This window comes from Myxocyprinus asiaticus, chromosome 31 (assembly GCF_019703515.2).
Source record: "Myxocyprinus asiaticus isolate MX2 ecotype Aquarium Trade chromosome 31, UBuf_Myxa_2, whole genome shotgun sequence".
Classification (NCBI taxonomy): domain Eukaryota; kingdom Metazoa; phylum Chordata; class Actinopteri; order Cypriniformes; family Catostomidae; genus Myxocyprinus; species Myxocyprinus asiaticus.
Window position 1 is genome coordinate 32,819,133 of NC_059374.1, and position 18,802 is coordinate 32,837,934.

Genomic DNA, 18,802 nt, shown 5'->3' on the forward strand with positions numbered 1-18,802 from the left:
AACCAGCCTTGGTATATTCAGAGCTGAGGTGTGTTATTTCTGTGCCACCAGTGTTACCAATCAACATAGTATAACATTCAGGTTTTGGAAGTAAAATTACCATTCATTTTCTCCATAGGTAATTTTTTTTTTTTTTTTTAACTAGCCTGTAACTTATAAACCTTTAATGATGGACCAAACGTAAGCTCCAGATTTGTTAACTGTTGAACCATCAGTGTTATTTCAACATAATTTTGATGTAAAACCTTGTTTAATAGCACAATTCCTGGTCAAGAACTACACTACCCATGATCCTAAAAGGAAAAATCCACCAATCAGAAAATTGTGGCAAACAGAGCGCATTGTTGAAGCAAATGCTTCATGGGATTTTAGTTTAAGCCCTCATTATAAACATTAAGTACACAGTCTTGTACCTTCATCTTTTTGTCCAATTTTCAAACAATTTTTTGCTTCAAATCAAAGTTTATGTTTAAAGTCGGTTCATGGCTTAAAGTTTTTTAAAAAAAAATTCTGTTTTATAATTTTGATTCAAAATTTTTTGGGAAATATACTTCTAGAACCAAGACAACTGAAAAAGTGGGTGGGCACTGTTGTGCTCTATTACAAAAATGATTGTTTTCATACATGTTCCCCAGACACTCACCCTGTCTACCACTGGTCAACCTAACAGTCCGTCCCGCCCAAAACTAACTGTATTGGTTGAGCCAATATTGCTGTGTCGGGATGGTCAAACAATTTTATTTTAAATAATGGATAAATCCACTCCTAAACAGAATGTTAAAACAAAGCGAATTGTGGTTGGTCACTGTACATGTTGGTCAAATGGTCTCTTGTTGTCTAAGTGGGTGATTATCGGCCAGCATAAACTGCAACGTTGACCAGACCTTTTGCCGTTTAGGTCTGGCTACATTATACTAAATAAAGCCCAACATCTAAACTCAGCAAAAAAAAAGAAAGAAATGTCCTCTCATTTTCAACTGCTTTTATTTTCAGCAAACTTAACATGTGTAAATATTTGTATGAACATAAAAGATTCAACAACTAAGATATAAACTGAACAAGTTTCACAGACATGTGACTAACAGAAATGGAATAATGTGTCCCTGAACACAGTCAGTATCTGGTGTGGCCACCAGCTGTATTAAGTACTGCAGTGCATCTCCTCCTCATGGACTGCACCAGATTTTCCAGTTCTTGCTGTGAGATGTTACCCCACTCTTCAACCAAGGCACTTGCAAGTTCCCAGACATTTCTGGGGGGAATGGCCCTAGCCCTCACCCTCTGAACCAACAGGTCCCAGATGTGCTCAATGGGATTGAGATCCGGGCTCTTTGCTGGCCATGGCAGAACACTGACATTCCTGTCTTGCAGGAAATCACACACAGAACGAGCAGTATGGCTGGTGGCATTGTCATGCTTGGAGGGTCATGTCAGGATGAGCCTGCAGGAAGGGTACCACATGAGGGAGGAGGATGTCTTCCCTCTAACGCACAGCGTTGAGATTGCCTGCATTGACAACAAGCTCAGTTCGATGATGCTGTGATGCACCGCCCCAGACCATGACGGACCCTCCACCTCCAAATCGATCCCGCTCCAGAGAACAGGCCTCGGTGTAACGCTTATTCCTTCGACAATAAACACAAGTCCGACCATCACCCCTGGTGAGACAAAACCGCAACTCGTCAGTGAAGAGCACTTTTTGCCAGTCCTGTCTGGTCCAGCGGAGGTAGGTTTGTGCCCATAGGCAATGTTGTTGCCGGTGATGTCTGGTAAGGACCTGCCTTACAACAGGCCTACAAGCCCTCAGTCCAGCCTCTCTCAGCCTATTGCGGACAGACTGAGCACTGATGGAGGGATTGTGCATTCCTGGTGTAACTCGGGCAGTTGTTGTTGCTATCCTATACCGATCCTGTGCAGGTGTTGTTACATGTGGTCTGCCACTACGAGGACAATCAGCTGTCCTTCCTGTCTCCCTGTAGCACTGTCTTAGGTGTCTCACAGTATGGACATCGCAGTTTATTGTCCTGGCCACATCTGCAGTCCTCATGCCTCCATGCAGCATGCCTAAGACATGTTCACGCAGATGAGCAGGGACTCTGGGCATCTTTCTTTTGGTGTTTTTCAGAGTCAGTAGAAAAGTCTCTTTAGTGTCCTAAGTTTTTATAACTGTGACCTTAATTGCCTACCATCTGTAAGCTGTTAGTGTCTTAATGACCGTTCCACAGGTGCATGTTCATTAATTGTTTGTGGTTCATTGAACAAGCATGGAAAACATTATTTAAACCCTTTACAATAAAGATCTGTAAAGTTATTTGGATTTTTACAAAATTATCTTTAAAATACAGTGTCCTGAAAAAGCGACGTTTCTTTTTTTTGCTGAGTTTACATTTGCTGGTGTGGACAAGCTGTGTACAAGGCCCAGTTTGTGGGTGGTGTATGTGGATCTTTAAGATACTCCATTGTAGATAAGTGCTTCAACATGAGGCTTCTCTTGCCAAGTCTCTGTCTCACTGCTAAACTCAAAGGATCTCAAAGTGATTGATTATCTCACCAAGAAATTGTATTGAAATTGACCATGACATAGTCTGATTGGCCAGATATTTTTTACTTTCCTGGATTTCTTATAGTTATCCTGCAAAAGCAAGATATCTGAGGAAAATAATCCCAGTATGACAAAGTGTTTGTTTGAGATCAAGCGAAAGTCAAAGAAGTTAATTTGGCCTGCCACTAAACATCCTATAAAATGGAAATATTTGAGTTGCCCTTCATCGAAATTGATGGTGTTACTTTATTACTGCTTAGGGTTGTTTTTTTTAAGGTCTTTTTTGGCTTTCAGGGCCATTTCTCACTCATCCTTTACTCTAAAGGGGCCAATATATTGTCTTTACCTCATTTGCCCTCTAAATCTAACTGAAATGAACTTTTGGAAAAACATCATTCTTAAAAGCGGTGTTTGCTGTCACTACAATCTTCCAGTACAAGCATTGTTTGAGGTGTTGGTGCGCTGACATGGATGTCTTCCACTGGATGAGAAAACGTCTTGGACACAGAGTGATAGATGATTAGCATTGGTCTGGCCAGCTGTGGCTGTTTTCATCCCCAGTGTCTTGGCCAAAGTGGTTTTAGTGTTTAACAGAGCTGCTTCTTTGGGATTGTTAAGCTCCACTTTTAGCCTATGCTCTGTCAGATCTTTGGAACCAGTATGTGAAACTGAATGGGGGAAGACAGCCGCACTTGCTTAAAAATATTAGTAGTCTAAAAACTCACAAATCCACTATCTCCTCTTTTTTTTTTTTGGGGGGGGGGGGGGGGGAATATTTAAAAAATAAAATAAAAAAAACTTTAAAAAAAAAACAAAACAAAAAACTAAGATGGTCGGAATCAGCATGTGTGAATGGCTTAGAGACTGTTATGAAATGTTATTGGGGGCATGCTTTTAAGTAAATAGAGCAGACCTGTTTTCATTTGAGCTCTATTAGACTTTGTCAAGGGATAGACTGTGCCTTTCTCAGAGTGTTTTCTTTTTTCTTCAAATAGGCCATTTTCTATAATTATAGCACGTGCCCTTTGCTGTATTATGTGGTCTGGGTCAAACACATGACCCAAAGCACTGCAAAGATTCCCCACAAGTTGGAAAGTCAGAAACCGTGATATAACACAACCAGTATACTCTTATAAAGTGGCGGAATAGTAAGATACAAGACCAACATCCTGACCTTTAAACTAGTTTTTTTTTATCCATTATATAAATAAATGGATCGTGAATAAAGAATGAATAAAGCCAAATTGATCCCTGTAAAATCCTTTAAGTCTGGCCAACTCTCCACTGCATGGTGTAGTAGTTGCAACCTTCCTATTTAGTTGGAATCCAGGAGAATTTCCCTTCATGCCATGTAGTTTAACAAGGCATTAAATGCAATAATAAGAAACTTATTTTGGACAGAAAATAGCAGTGGTCTAGGTTTGTTTGCCGTGGTACATATCTAGCCCTTTGGAGGTCTGCTGCAGCCGTTAGTAAAAGTGGCAGTGCCCATTGAATACATCTGTGTGTTTCATTCAGCCTTCGAGGAACAGAGCATATTGACTCGTCGTCTGAATAGGGAATCACAACTTTTTTGTTCACTTTCAATTCTGAAACAGCCATGAATTCCAAAAGAGTTGCATTGAGAATATTTTTAGGGTTATAAGTGACAGTTCTGGTTTCATTTTTGAGTAATAGACACAGAGTGTGGGCACGAGTATGTGAATGCTCAAGTACTCAGAAGTGACAGCAATGATCGATCATGAAATTTTTTAAAGAGAGAGCTTATTTAAAATTTTACAGGGTAGGGTTTCCGTTAGCTGGTAAACGTCCTAGTGTCTGACAAATTCAAACATTGTCGGACACAATGTCCAGTGAAAATATTAACACAATGTGTCAGCAACCCCTTTATTTGATGCCACAAGTGTACAGTGTGACGCCATCATAATGATAACAACGCTTTGCTGCCACAGAGATTAAAATCTTCCCAACAGCTTGCAAAGTCCTAATCCGCGACTACAAAGCATTGTATCCCGAACACTGGCAGCCTGCATTATTTCCGTTTCGCGTGCCCGCTGTGAGAAGCTTCTCATTTCAGAATCGGAGGAAAACAGCCTTGCGTTGCCATCTTCTGGAGAGGACACCAGGCTTTTGTGAATCTTAAGATGTTGAGAAACACTGGGCATATTCAACCTCACTTTCGCTGCTAAATACTCTTGTGCTATGAAAAATCAGAGGAAAATAGTCATAAAAATAAAAAGCCAATGAAATAACCAAGTTGAGAAATTATATGATTTTAATATTTATTTATAAGCAAAAAGATATGTAGCAAATTAATGTTTAGTGGTTTTGCTTTGCCCCCATTGTTGAATGCTTTTTTTTTGTTGTTTTTTTACATTAGACGCTAATTCCATGAATTAACATTCATTTTACTTGATTGTGTCATTATTAGCCTATATCGCATTGTTACGCATAGTCCATCTTGTTTACAGTGCAAAATAAACACCAAAATGAGATTACTGGATTTTTTCCAATTTGTCTGGCAAACTTTATCATTTCCAGACACGTTGCGTGCACACACTCCATAGGGACGCGAGCGAGCAAGCATCGACCAAAACAATGATGTAACGTACAAAAAGACAACGTGATTCACCGACATCATGCTGACAGATGAGGTAGCATAATTAAAATTACACAGTTATGATTGTTTTACTACAAACTTTGAGACTGCATATTATATTTGACTTTCCAGTGCTGGAACAGGGCTAAAACAAAGTGTGGATATAGGTCTGACTATGCAAGACTGTAGTTTGAAGTAATCACTTTTCTTTGCATGATACATTGACTGCATTTATACGATAGCCTATGTCGGTGTTAGCTAGCTAGCCAGCTTTATCAATAGCTGTTAGCTAAATTTGGTGGATGATGATAGTAGCTGTTTATAAAATAGACTATACATTATAAATATGTTGACACATTTCAGTATTGATGTGATTCCATCACAACTGTCATTTTGATGTATTGATGCGCTATTGTTTTATTTCCATTTACATTTATGCATTTGGCAGACGCTTTTATCCAAAGCGACTTACAGTGCACTTTTTACAGGGACAATCCCCCTGGAGCAATCTGGAGTTAAGTGCCTTGCTCAAGGACACAATGGTGATGGCTGTGGGAATTGAACCAGCAAACTTCTGATGACCAGTTATGTGCTTTAGCCCACTATGCCACCACCACTCACGTTTTATAATAATAGAATGTATATATTTTCTGTATAACCAAGTTACGTTACACTAATGAATGGGTCTTTTTGCATTATCTTGAACATTGTCTAGCATTTATTTCATGTGTTATTGTAGTTTAGCTAAAATTACACAGATCAATATTTATGGCACTATATTTCACATGCTTTGCAGTTATGTAAGCTTACCTGTCCTATAAGAAGAATGCCAATTCATGGATGGTTTTGATCCCCAAAACCGAACGAAGGTCCCTCCAGGAATCAAATGCCCTGCCGATGTTCACTTTAGTTTTTGCTCGACCATGATCACGTTCCCGCTAGGGTTGCAGCGGTATGAGATTTTCATGGTACGATAACTGTCTCAGAAAATATCACGGTTTCACGGTATCACGGTATACAGTAATACACAATTATTATTATCAGCTAAAATGACCCTTAAAGGAGTGAACAAATGCTTTATTATAGTTGAAACTTGAAACCAGATTTTTTTATTGAATTATGTGTAAAAAAAAAGTCTCCCTTTTGAAAATAAATAAAAATAAATAGAATAAATAAGAAAGCTAACAGAATTATAATAGTAAACCAAATTATAAACATGATTAAACAAATAGCATGTAACTATAACATGTTATGAAACTAAAGCATGTTAGTTTACATGTTAGCATAGCATGCTAAATGAACTACTAAATGAAAAATAACATCAGCTGTGTGAGCTTTAAAGTAATGTCCTATGATTATTAACAATTAACATATATTGTAGGTGTGCGACAGCACAGCCAGACTGCTCCTGTCTGTACCTTTAACTCAGTGGTTCTCAACTGGTTTTGCTTCAGGAAACAGATTTTACATTGGAAATCAAGTGGCGACCCACCATAGTAAAAACGTAACCTGTATTTAATGTATCCTGGGTCGCATTTCCTTTTATGTTGCATAGTTTTGTTCATGGTTTTCAAGTACAAGGATGTGCATCAAGTGACATTATTTTTGTTGTTGACGTCAACTAAAGCAACGAAGTTTTCTCTCCCCCCTTTTAAAAATTGAAGAGCATATTTACTTATTTGAGCCCATTATTATCTCGTTTGTTTCCTAATTTCAAACATAATTCAAACAGAACATACATATTACACAGGAGGAAAGGCTCCTCATTACTATGGTTAGGCCAGTGTTGCTAGTCTTAAATAATAGTAATAATAATAATAAATTATAGTATTTATGAAAAAATAAATACTAGCTGAAACACATCTTGAAACTTTAACTACAGCTGCCACTGTTGATATAAAATGAGGTCTAATAGATTTTGCCTTTAGATTATTTCATATGAAACTATAACTTTTTGTCAAAATATAACACTTACTTTTACTCATGTAAAATTGTGAAACAATTTTGTAAAGGTGATGATGTATAATGAAAAAAAAAAAAAAAAAATTAGCACATAGCACAGTGTTGCTCTTTTCCTCCTCAGTGCTATTTGGCATGTCAGGGCTGCCTACTAATTGAGAGGTTCGACTTGACTTCCTCCGTAATGCTTTAAACTAGAAAAGTCTCACTAGAATTGAAATTGGTCACATCAGTTCTGAGGTCTGCGCTCCACAATATCGAGGGAAGCCCGGTTGTTGCACGCGCGTGCCAGCAGAGCAGATCATTAGCGCGAGCTGGTTCCGTTACACTCGTGCAAAAGTGCAGATGAGAAGCTTTTAGCTGATTGCGAGATTATCATTAAATCTGCCTCGGCAGTCCTAAATAGGCTATCACTTGTGCGGCTGCCGAAATATCTTCAATGGGAGAGCCATGGCATTGTTCTTTCCCTGCTGTCCGAATAGACCTGCGACCCACCAGTTGAGAAACACTGCTTTAACGCACACACACTTATTTCAGACCCCCTCGCCTCGCTTCTCTCTGACATTTCTTACACTGCATGTGTGTGTGTGGCTGAAGTTGACGAGTCTGACAGGCAGACGAGGAGGAAAGGAGATGCGCACGCACAGGTGAGATTCTCCGTCCGGTTGCATTTTTTTTTCTCAATACCGTAGATAAGCAAATGTACATGGTATGATAACCGTCAATTTTCATACCATGGTATACCGTGAAACCGGTATACCGCTGCAACCCTAGTTCCCGCTTAGCCAGACTGGATTCAGTAGATAAATGTTTTTTTTTTTTTGTGTGTTTTTTTTTTTGGGCTTACTCGGTTTGTGTAGGAGTCAGTGTTGTGCTGGGAGCCGGCCATTTGCTGGATTCCATCTCCAAGATAACGTTACCTAGTGTTGCAGTTTGTTGCTGCAACAGTTTGTCGCTGTTGAATAGCAGAAGAGAAGCACTGAGGCAAGGCTCTCAGGAGCGCGCATAAGCGTCACATCCTTTGGATTTTCCCGACAAAAGCGACCCGCTCCCTTCGCATAAAAATCAGTCTACAGGCTTTAATTTATTAAGTTGCGTTACAAGCCATTCACACATTGGCAAAAAAAGGGCAAATATTACATGAAAATTGTTACATATTGCACCTTTAAGATTAATGCTTTTATTAGATATAGATTTTGTATTTAACACTTAAAGGCTTGACTTTTAAGGAGTGCTTAATGTAATACATTAATCTACATTTGAGGGATTGTGTGTGTGTGGGGTATGTGTGTGCTAATACTTTATTAAACATATGAGAGTGTTTCTGCTCTGTGTGTGTCTTAGTCCCTGTGATGCTGACAGATTGAAATTAGCTTTGGATTCCCAAATGCACAGGGCAGGCTTCCAGCAGACCCCAATTACAATGCAACAAAGCCAGAGAGGGTGCAGGGCAGACTGCGTGGAGCCCTCTTGGTCTGCTCCCTCACTCAGACTCACACACACACCGCGTCACTACCACAGGCTTGACAGACTACCACAATGAGGCACGCAGCACGCACAGATCTGACTCACACACACACACAGGCACTAATTCACACTTTTATATGGACACCTGTATCATCAAACTCATTCACACATACACTGAAGCTCAAACACACGTGCAGCTGTAAGATTGAATAGCACCCTTTGTTATTCTTAAGTTGGTAAAAGAGTTAAGCATGCTCACACATAGACATACTAACCTAAGAACTACACTCTGGGGCAGAAAAAAAGCATTATAGTTTTGCAGAGGGCAATCCTCTTTAAACCACTGGAGGGAGCTTTTCTGATGCATTCTCACTGTGTGATGGATGACAGAGGAAAACTATTTCCCCATGATTCTGTTTTTATTTATTGACTTTATGAAACCATATGAAATGTGGTCATGATGGTAAAGAATTTTACTGAAGTGAAGTCATTCCTCTTGTGTGCCTGATTGAGAATGACATGATTATTTCCCTTGGCCTGAAATTTAGCATATGGCTTGGTGTGGTAATGCTGATGATGACAGGCTCATCCTAAAACTGCTCATGTCTTCATTTTGTCTCTAATGAGCTATCTTCAAGAATTGGATAAGGTTTAGGTTGTCAGATAGAAAATATTGTTGCAATATGTAACTGTTTAAATCTATTTATTACACAGCTTTCTAGAATACTTCATTCTAAATAGTCAGTCACTGCATTCGGCGGTCAGATATTTTGTAAATTGTATAATTAACCATTGCCCTTGGATATCTTTCTTTTCACATAATAAAAATAATTTTCAACTTAAATCAATATTTCATGACCATTTATTTTATTTTGCAAGCTGCTGTGTCATAAGCATAATATGTACAATTAACTTGTCATTATTTCAAAATAAACCCTTTTAGGATTATACAAGAACCTACTGCATCATTTGTTGGTGTCCTAATCACCCTGTCTGAGTTTATTTTGCAATAATGACCAGTTGAATGTACATTATTCCTTGCGTGGCACTGGTTACCCTCTCTCGTACACTTGTTATCTAAAGTATGCTGCTTTAAAAAGGGATCACTGTTGATTTAAATTGTTGTTTCAAGAAATTAAGTCAAAGGCAGAGTCCTTTGCTTGTGAACATAATTAGGCACCTTTTACTATGGTACTTTTATTGTAGGGAGCATCTAGGAAACCACGCAATTTATAATTCTTCTGATAATAAGCTCTCCCGTAACTTTCAATCTTTCATCTCCTTTTTGCTTTTCCGTTCCCTCATACTTTAAAAGCTTGCTTGGATGAATCAAGTTCTTCTAACAAGCATACATAAATATTTAAGCTCCTGACTTACTGAATGTTTATAATTCATTTACCAGCACTGTGGATCTAATCCTGGAATCATCTATAAAAGATTTTGTTTCACAATTTCAACAATAATGTTGTCATAGTTTGTAGGTCCGTAAGCCACAATTTTATGGATGAGGAATTACTAAATCCTTGTTTAAAGAGGGGCTGGGGGAACACTCAGAGAAGACCTTTATGGTTATAATATATTCAAATTGGACAACCAGCATTATAGTAGCTTTATATTGTGCTTAATTTTTGCCATTAATATACCATGGCGTGAACACACAGTCGGCTTTAAAGGGTCCACATGGCTCTCTTTTATGTAGTTTTTCAATCCATGTGGGCTGCATTTTAATAGTTTTAGAGGTAAAGGGGGTTTGTGTAACCACAGTCTCTATTTTAGGCTTCTGCCAGTCACTGCACTGTATTTTGCTGTAGGAGGACATTCCTCAAGTTTACACCCCAAAAGAAATGAGAGTTGAGGGAACGTTGAGTGTTTCAAGAGGACTTTCAAGTTAACAAACCTCATACCCAACATTCTGTCAGGTCCCAGAATCTCCATAATACCAGTTCACTCTGGGCTGACAGGTACAAAAGGGTGTTGTTACAATCAAAGCATGGTAGAATTGGCAAATGAAACACGTTCTACCCTGATTTACTTTGACTGGAGACAAGATTCATTTTCAGCTGTCTTTTTTTTCCTATTTATGTCCAGTTGCCTAGTGGTTTCTGTTTCAATTAAGCTGCAGGAATAAGGTACTGATTAGGCTAGAGCAAAATGCTGGAACAACGTGTGTGCACAGTGTGTGCTACTGTGTTATTAAAAAGAAAACATGTGGAAAGCTACTTAAGCATTCTTGTCATGACTGTAACCGAGCCTACTTGTGTAATCCAATTTGTATGTACATTATATACGGTATCTATAAGATGCATTCTTTTTAAAAGTTTTGGATGAATGTTTGACAGCTCTTTGTTATTTCACTTATGCTTGGTTCTCTAACTGTGTTTTTCCTTTTGTCCTGTCAGGTTTTGTAAGAAGCATTTTAAAGTAAGAGTGTAACGTTGCAAGAAGGAAGGCCAATTATGGACCCATTACATAAAAACAGGACTTTGAAGTGGTGGATATTGGTCATCCTCTATGTGGCACTAGAACTCATGGCCACCCACTCATCTGTGGTGCTGGGCACATTGCAGCTGCAATTGGATGAAGAGCAGCCAGCAGGTACAGTGGTAGGTGACATCAGTGCTGGCCTGCCACCTGGTATGACTGCATCCCACTACTTCATCTCAGATCATCAGGGTACAGGTGTTGGTACAGATCTGGACATCGACGAGAGTACTGGCATCATAAAAACTGCAAAGGTGTTGGACCGGGAAGTGCGGGAACGTTACAGCTTCATAGCTGTCACTATGACCGGTATAACCGTTGAAGTCACCGTCTTAGTTAATGACATCAATGATCATGCTCCAACATTCCCTAGAAAAAGAGCCACTTTTAAAATCCCTGAACAGACAACCATTGGCACTAAATATCCTCTTGAGCCTGCTGTGGATGCAGACGAGGACCAGCTGACTACGCAAGGCTACATCATAACAGATGGAAATGTTGGACAGGCTTTTTTTCTTGAAACCAAACGAGGATCCAACAAAGTCCTTTACTTGGATTTGGTGGTCAATGCGGTTTTGGACAGGGAGTCGAGGTCATCATATACTCTGCTATTGGAAGCATTTGATGGTGGTTCACCTAAGAGGACAGGACAGATGATCCTGGACGTGACTGTACAGGACATCAACGATAATGCCCCCATCTTTAACCAGAGTCGCTATCATACAATGATCTCAGAGAACTTTCAACCTGGAAACAATATACTGCAGGTTTTTGCTTCAGATGCTGATGAGGGTTACAATGGCTTGGTGCTATATGACATCAATAGAAGACAGAGTGACCCTGATCATTACTTTGTCATTGACTCTCGCACTGGAGTTATAACTCTTAACAAGCCTTTGGATTATGAGATAAGAAGAGTCCATGAACTTGTGGTGCAAGCAAGGGACAATGCCACTCAGCCAGAAGTCACCAACGCCTTTGTGACCATCCAGGTGCGAGACTACAATGACAACCAGCCCACCATGACCATAATCTTCCTCAGCGAAGATGGTTCTCCTCGCATCTCTGAAGGAGCACAACCTGGCCAGTATGTGGCTAGGATTTCAGTCACAGACCCTGATTATGGCGAATACGCCAATGTCAATGTATCTTTAGAGGGTGGTGATGGAAAGTTTGCTTTGACCACCAAAGACAACATCATCTATCTCATCTGCATAGACAAGATCCTTGATCGTGAAGAGCAGGACCACTATGAACTCAGAGTCATGGCCACAGATTCTGGTACCCCCCCTTTACGGGCAGAGTCCTCCTTCACCATTCAGGTTACAGATGTCAACGATAACCTCCCTATGTTTGACCAGGAGGAGTACACTCAGGTCATTCCAGAAGTGGCCTTTCCAGGAACTTTTGTACTACAAGTAACAGCACGGGACAAAGACCAGGGCCCCAACGGGGATATTCAATACAGCATCCTACAGAATCAAGGAACTCATTCGGACTGGTTCAGTGTTGATGCAGTCACTGGTATCATCACTACCCTGACCCAGTTAGATTATGAGACGGACCCTAGGCCAAGTATAACTCTGGTAGCCACTGACCGGGGTCGACCGCCATTGTCCTCTACAGCTGTGGTCAAAGTGATCCTACAGGATATTAATGACAATGAACCTGTTTTTGGGAGCAAGTTCTACAATGCATCCATCAAGGAGAACATCGCAATAGGGACCTGCTTTATGGAGGTAGGACTATATTGTTTTACTCTAAACATTCTGAATTCTTTTTATTCTGATTAATCAGCAAAATTTAGTAAAAAAAAAAAAAAAGAAAAAAAAGCCTAATGGGAGTGACTTTGTGTGTTAAAAACAGATTAGTAGAATGCTCTTTAAGAGTCTGTCAACTGAGTTAATGCAAACAGTCATTTTAGGAAATTGAATTGGAAAGTGTGATGATGAATTGTGAGATATTGGGGAGTGTTCTTAGGTAAGCTTTGTTTGGATTGGACTGCTTTAGCTGGGAGTTACCTGCTCTCTTCAGGCTATGGGGGATTTGTTCTTTTACTGGCTGTCCTCACCTTCACCTCACAGTGGTTTCCATTGTAGTGCACAAGGTAGTTCAGAGGAACTTACAGTTAAAGGCAAACAAACCGACCACTGCTCACATCAAAAATGACATCAGAAAAAGTGTGAGGAGTCATTACGAAAACGCTGTTGAAGTTTGCACTTTTGTCTCTTCAGGCCTATAATTCTTAGCCTCAGTTGTCTGCTGACTATAAAGGAAACAAGATATTATTTCATTCTCTGCGTTTTATTGATGCCTGTATAAGGACTTCAAAGTGTTTTGCTAATAATTTTCTCCACAGGCAAATTCAAAGCTAGCAATACATTTCCTACTAAATCAAAATGTGTAATTTTGCATAGTCACATATCAAGTAAATGCTTTCTCTGTGGTGGATTTGTGCTGGCGGTGCTTGAGACACACTTCACTGAGCTGACAGAGGGCCCAGCAGACGGGAACTTGGCCCTGGGGTCCCTCCAGAGAGAGGGAGGATCGTGGCTGGGAGAGGTTTTAGGACTGGCTGACTCCTTATAGACTGGGAATAGGAGCTGCTTTGGGTCAAGTGGGAGGTCTGGGAATAATATAAGAAGTTTATAGTGGTATTTCTTCAAATCAGAAATAGGAATCGAATCAGCAGGACTCAGGTCTGCAAATCAAGTGAGAATCAAATCTGATCAAAGTTGCTCCTGTCCTGCTGTATGTTTCAATTATAATTCAAAGAGTGCTAATTATTCACAGACAGTTGCCAAAAGGCCTGCGTTTTCAACACTCTAATACAGAACAATAAAAGGACTTTGTTACTAAGTCTATCCTTACAGCCATCAAAGCACTCTTGCCAAGCGCAAGGTCCAAACCAACTGTCTCTTAGGCTGTGGCACGAATGACTGCAGTAGAAGGGATCTGGCATGCCACTCTAGAGCAGTTGGGAGTTTGATTATGCACAGACTGCAGAAATCTCTGCCAAATCCACATCCAAGCATCACAGCACGGCACTTGACAAGTTGCTTTTTTCCCTTCATCAGAGATCTCTGTGCGCAGAGTTCCCACCGCCTCCCTTTTTCTGAATCAAAGCTCCTGTCCAAATGCCATTACAATGGGGCTATTGTGATCATTCATTTCACATCTGAACTGGGCTTGATTTTATTTTTTCCAGTGTATCCCTCACAGCAGAGCATGATTAGTTTAATGTGTACTGGCACCACTGGTTTACTACATTTTAGGTTTTGTCACTTTGCTTGTGCGTCAGTGGCTACCATTAAGCTGAGGAGTAATTAACTGAGTTTTATTTGAACATCAGTGAAATTTCCACCCTTTGAAATGTGAAAACTCTTGCGACTAGTTTTGGGGATAATACCTTAAAACTAACGTGCGTTACATAATCAGATTACTTTTTCGAGTAACGAGTAAAGTAACGCAATATTTTTTATTTTAGACCATAATATTTGAGTTTTTTTTTAATAAGTTACGCGTTGCTTTTGTACACCTCTCCTTTCCCCGTATTGTGATTAATCAGGAGTAAAATTGTGCACACTTCGAGGAGGGGCATGATGGGCATTGTAGTTCTAGAGAGGCATACTAGAGATGTTCAGTGAAGTTGTAGTATATGTGTGCATGATGGGCATTGTAGCGTGCGCATGATGGGTATTGTAGTTCTAGAGAGTACGAGCCATGCTTATCAGCGATGGGCAGAGCACAACAAGTCGTCTTTTAGCCCACCCTGAGATTTATGTTTTAAAAATGGCAAAATATTACTTGTAAAAGAATGTAAATCTGAATGCTTCAGTAGAATCCAGTTGTACTCATCATTTGCAGCGGTGGATTTTTTCTGGAGCTTAAATGAGCTGCCATTATAAACTTTGCCATTGTCATGACAGTAACAGCAAGAGTTAAGAAATGTGTAAGGCAACATTTTGTCAAAAATAGAAAGTGCCTTTCACAGCAGAAGAGAGAGTGGCGGTGAGAAAAAAGTAACGCAAAGGTAATGCAAAAAACGTAATTTTACATAACTTTCCATAAAAAGTAAGGTTTTAATTAATTTAGTTACTTTTAAAAGTAACATTACCTAACACTGCTTGTGACTATATCCAGTTTTTGTTTTAACCACAAAGATAACTTATAAAAGACTTGTGACATTGGAATCGAGGCTGCCTAAATTTATCAGACAAGCTACCAAATACTTGTAACTTGACCGTGACTCTACTATCAATTATTATGTTGATTTGAAAAAGCCAACATATTGTTCTAAACTTTAAGCTTATTTAAGTGTTGTTTTTTCTGTTCAAAATCCCTAAACTAAGACCAAAATGTGAATTTTAAGTCCTCCTAGAGATTTTAAGCTACATCCACCAAACTTGGCACTGACTTCAGACTGTTCTGACTTGGATATCTATCTATCTATCTATCTGTCTGTCTGTCTGTCTGTCTGTCTGTCTGTCTGTCTGTCTGCCTGTCTGTCTGTCTGTCTGTCTGTCTGTTTTTGACGTTTTGTCTGTCTGTTGGGCCTGTAAAATCTTCAGATTTTTAGCTTTTAAAACTATTTTAATCTTTCAGGCAAGGCTTTTTCAAGCCAACATCAAACTTGTCTTGACAAACTTTGCATATCTAGTTACACTCTATTATTCGTTGGTTTTTCTTATTACATGGCGATAAGGCATAATACAGATTTATAATATATATATATATATATATATATATATATATATATATATATATATATATATATGTAATATTGTGAACCCTCTAATCAGTTTTGAGGTTTGACAAAGGAAAATGTAGTGGTGAGCTCTTTTGGAGGTCACAAATGAAAGGCTTATCCTTGGTAGAAGCTTCAGAATAGCCTGAACTCAGCTGTTGTTTTGTCTCCTAGGCAAAGACATTTCACTTTTTAGACCATTATTCACAATACACTCCAACTGCGGTCATAGACATGCTTACCACTGGGGTGACGAGCATTTTTCACTCTGTGTGAGGTAGCTGCATAATTGGTACATTTAGTCAAGTCTTCCTTTTCTTAATGATTTGAACTGAGCGAGCTGTGAAAGAGATGGAGTGTGGTTGCTCTGCAGGTCTCCACAGCACAATAAGGCGGGAAAGGCCTTTGTCCCATTCAGATACATTGAGGGCCCTGAACAATCATCTGCTAGCATAGTCTTGTTAGCACTGCATTCGTTTTCTAAAGCCTTTTATTGCTTTTTATATCTTCTAACAGTCATCTTTGGGCATGTTTGTGCTATTTCCCTGTGTTTGGCTATATAATAGGCTAACATTAGTGCTCCCATACACAGTATACTGGTCCGTTGGGAGGAACAGAAGTCAAGCAGCTGTTTTGGGGTACTTGTCCCTCTGTGTGCATCTAGGAATATTAAAAAAACAAAAACAATTATATTCCGAGTAAAGATTGTACAGAGTATGAGCAATGATAATGATCACATTGCTTTCATGTACAGTACTTACTTTTTAATATAATCTTCAGGCATGTTATAAGATCCATTAAATGTTTTTAAAACAAAGAAACATTTCCATACCAGAGTCTGATTACAGAAAATAACTGGTTTAATCGTTGTAAACATGAAGTTATATCCTCGTGGTTTGAGTGCAATAATTGGGGAAGTGTTCACTGGCGACCAAATGTAATGTAAATAAACAAAAGAGATGAAAATATCATGGTGTCTACATATATATTATATTCAAAATACAAAGGGGATATTAACATGCCCTGATGGAGGGAACGAGACGTTGTGTCGATGTAGTGACACTAGGGGTCACTCTTGGGAGCCCCAAGCACCTCTGATTTTGAAAAAAGGCCAATGGGAATTGGCGAGTGGAATTTGCATGCCACTCCCCCGGATATACGGGTATAAAAGGAGCTGGCTCGCAACCACTCATTCAGGTTTTGTGCTGAGGAGCCGAGACAAGGTCCCGGCCATTTCAGCGGGTAGTTCAGTATTGTGGCAAGAGGGACACAAAGTCTCGTTCCCTGGAGGTTATGAAAATAACTCGACGTTGTGTCAATGTAGTGACACTAGGTGTCCCTATACGAAACGCCATAATAAGCTGGATTGTGTTACGTCAACTGGCAGTGCGAGATGGGCAGACCACTGTGTGCCTCGTAGCCAGCGCACCAGGCCGTCACGTAACCTCCCCCAACACTCTTATGAGTGTCGAATGGTCCCTTAGGGGACAAGTTGACTGCCCAAAAAATAGGGACAGGCTAGCCCAGCCGTGGCCTCTTTTCCTCTCTTTTCTCCCCAAAAAGAGTGGAATTTGTTTACCGACTGGGTGCCATAAGTGTCAATATCGGGGGGAGGGGGGGGTGTCACTCCCAAGGGGAAGACACCGTGGAGACCACACCCCGCCCAGAGAGTGGGGGGGGGGGTATTTTGAGTGGAAATTCGTCACATGGTCTTACCGAGTCTTGTCGGAAGTATGTCATGTGGAGAAGTCCCATGGTAGGTCCTACCTGAGGGGGGAGGAGCTCTACAAACAGGGTGACTGGGGGCAGAGGAACCTCTGCCCAAGGAAGACGCAGTTTACCAACAGGGAAATGATTTAGCAGAAGATATATCACATGGGGTCACCTATGGGGAACCAGCATATGTGGAGCTCCTACCCCAGTACGGGGCTTAGTTAGCACATGTACTGGGCCGGCAGCGAGTTTCTGCACAAACTTGTCTGCCACAGGGCTAAGGAGGAAAGTCATCCAGGGATCACAACTTTGTGACTGGGAGTCAAAGCGCACGTCTTGACCTCAGGGAAGGGGAAAGGCGTTATGCGCAAGCAGTACACCCGGCCAGCTGTCCCGGAACTTACCTGCTCGTACCTGACAATACACGGGACAAGACCGGCTCAACCCAGAGATTGTAGAACCTCACAAAGGTGTTGGGTGTTGCCCAGCCCACTCTGCTCTGCAGATGTCTGCTAGAGAGACGCCATTGGTCAGGGCCCAGGAGGCCGCCACACTCCTAGTAGAATGGGCTCGTAGCCCCGCGGGGGGCGGCACGTCCTGAGCGTGATATGCCATCATGATGGCGTCAATGACCCAGTGGGTGATCCTCTGTTTAGAGACAGCGCTCCCTTTCCGCTGACTGCCAAAGCAGACAAAGAGCTGATCGGAGCTTCTAAAGCTCTGCGTGTGATCCAAATAGATGCGTAAAGCACGCACCGGACACAGCAATGCTAAGGCTGGGTCTGCCTCCTCCTGGGGCAGTGCTTGCAGGTTCACCACCTGATTCCTAAATGGGGTCGTGGGAACCTTGGGCACATAGCCCGGTTGGGGTCTCAGGATCATGTGAGAGTAGCCCGGACCGAACTCCAGGCACATTTCACTGACAGAGAACGCCTGCAGGTCCCCTACCCTCTTGATGGAAGTGGCGCAGTCAGGAGGGCAGTCTTCAAAGAGAGTGCCTTTAGCTCAACTGACTCCAGGGGCTCGAAGGGAGCTCTCCGTAGACCCCGAAGGACTACTGAGAGGTCCCACGAGGGGATGAGGCATGGTCTGGGGGGATTCAACCTCCTAGCGCCTCTCAGGAACCTGATGATCAATTCGTGCTTCCCCAAGTACTTACCATCTACTGCATCGTGATGTGCCGAAATGGCGGCTACATACACCTTCAAGGTGGAGGGGGACAGCCGCCCCTCCAGCCTCTCCTGCAGGAAGGAAAGCACTGATCCGACTGCGCATCTCTGGGGGTCTTTGCGTC

General features: G+C 40.9%; 1 protein-coding gene across 1 annotated transcript in view; it reads left to right on the plus strand.

The window, feature by feature from the left end:
* LOC127422163 (protocadherin-16-like) overlaps positions 1-18,802 on the plus strand; it is a 247,653-nt gene that overhangs the window by 56,386 nt on the left and 172,465 nt on the right. The window contains exon 4 of the mRNA XM_051665501.1: positions 11,013-12,787. Coding sequence (XP_051521461.1) covers positions 11,013-12,787 — 1,775 coding nt within the window. The remainder of the gene's footprint in view (positions 1-11,012; positions 12,788-18,802) is intronic.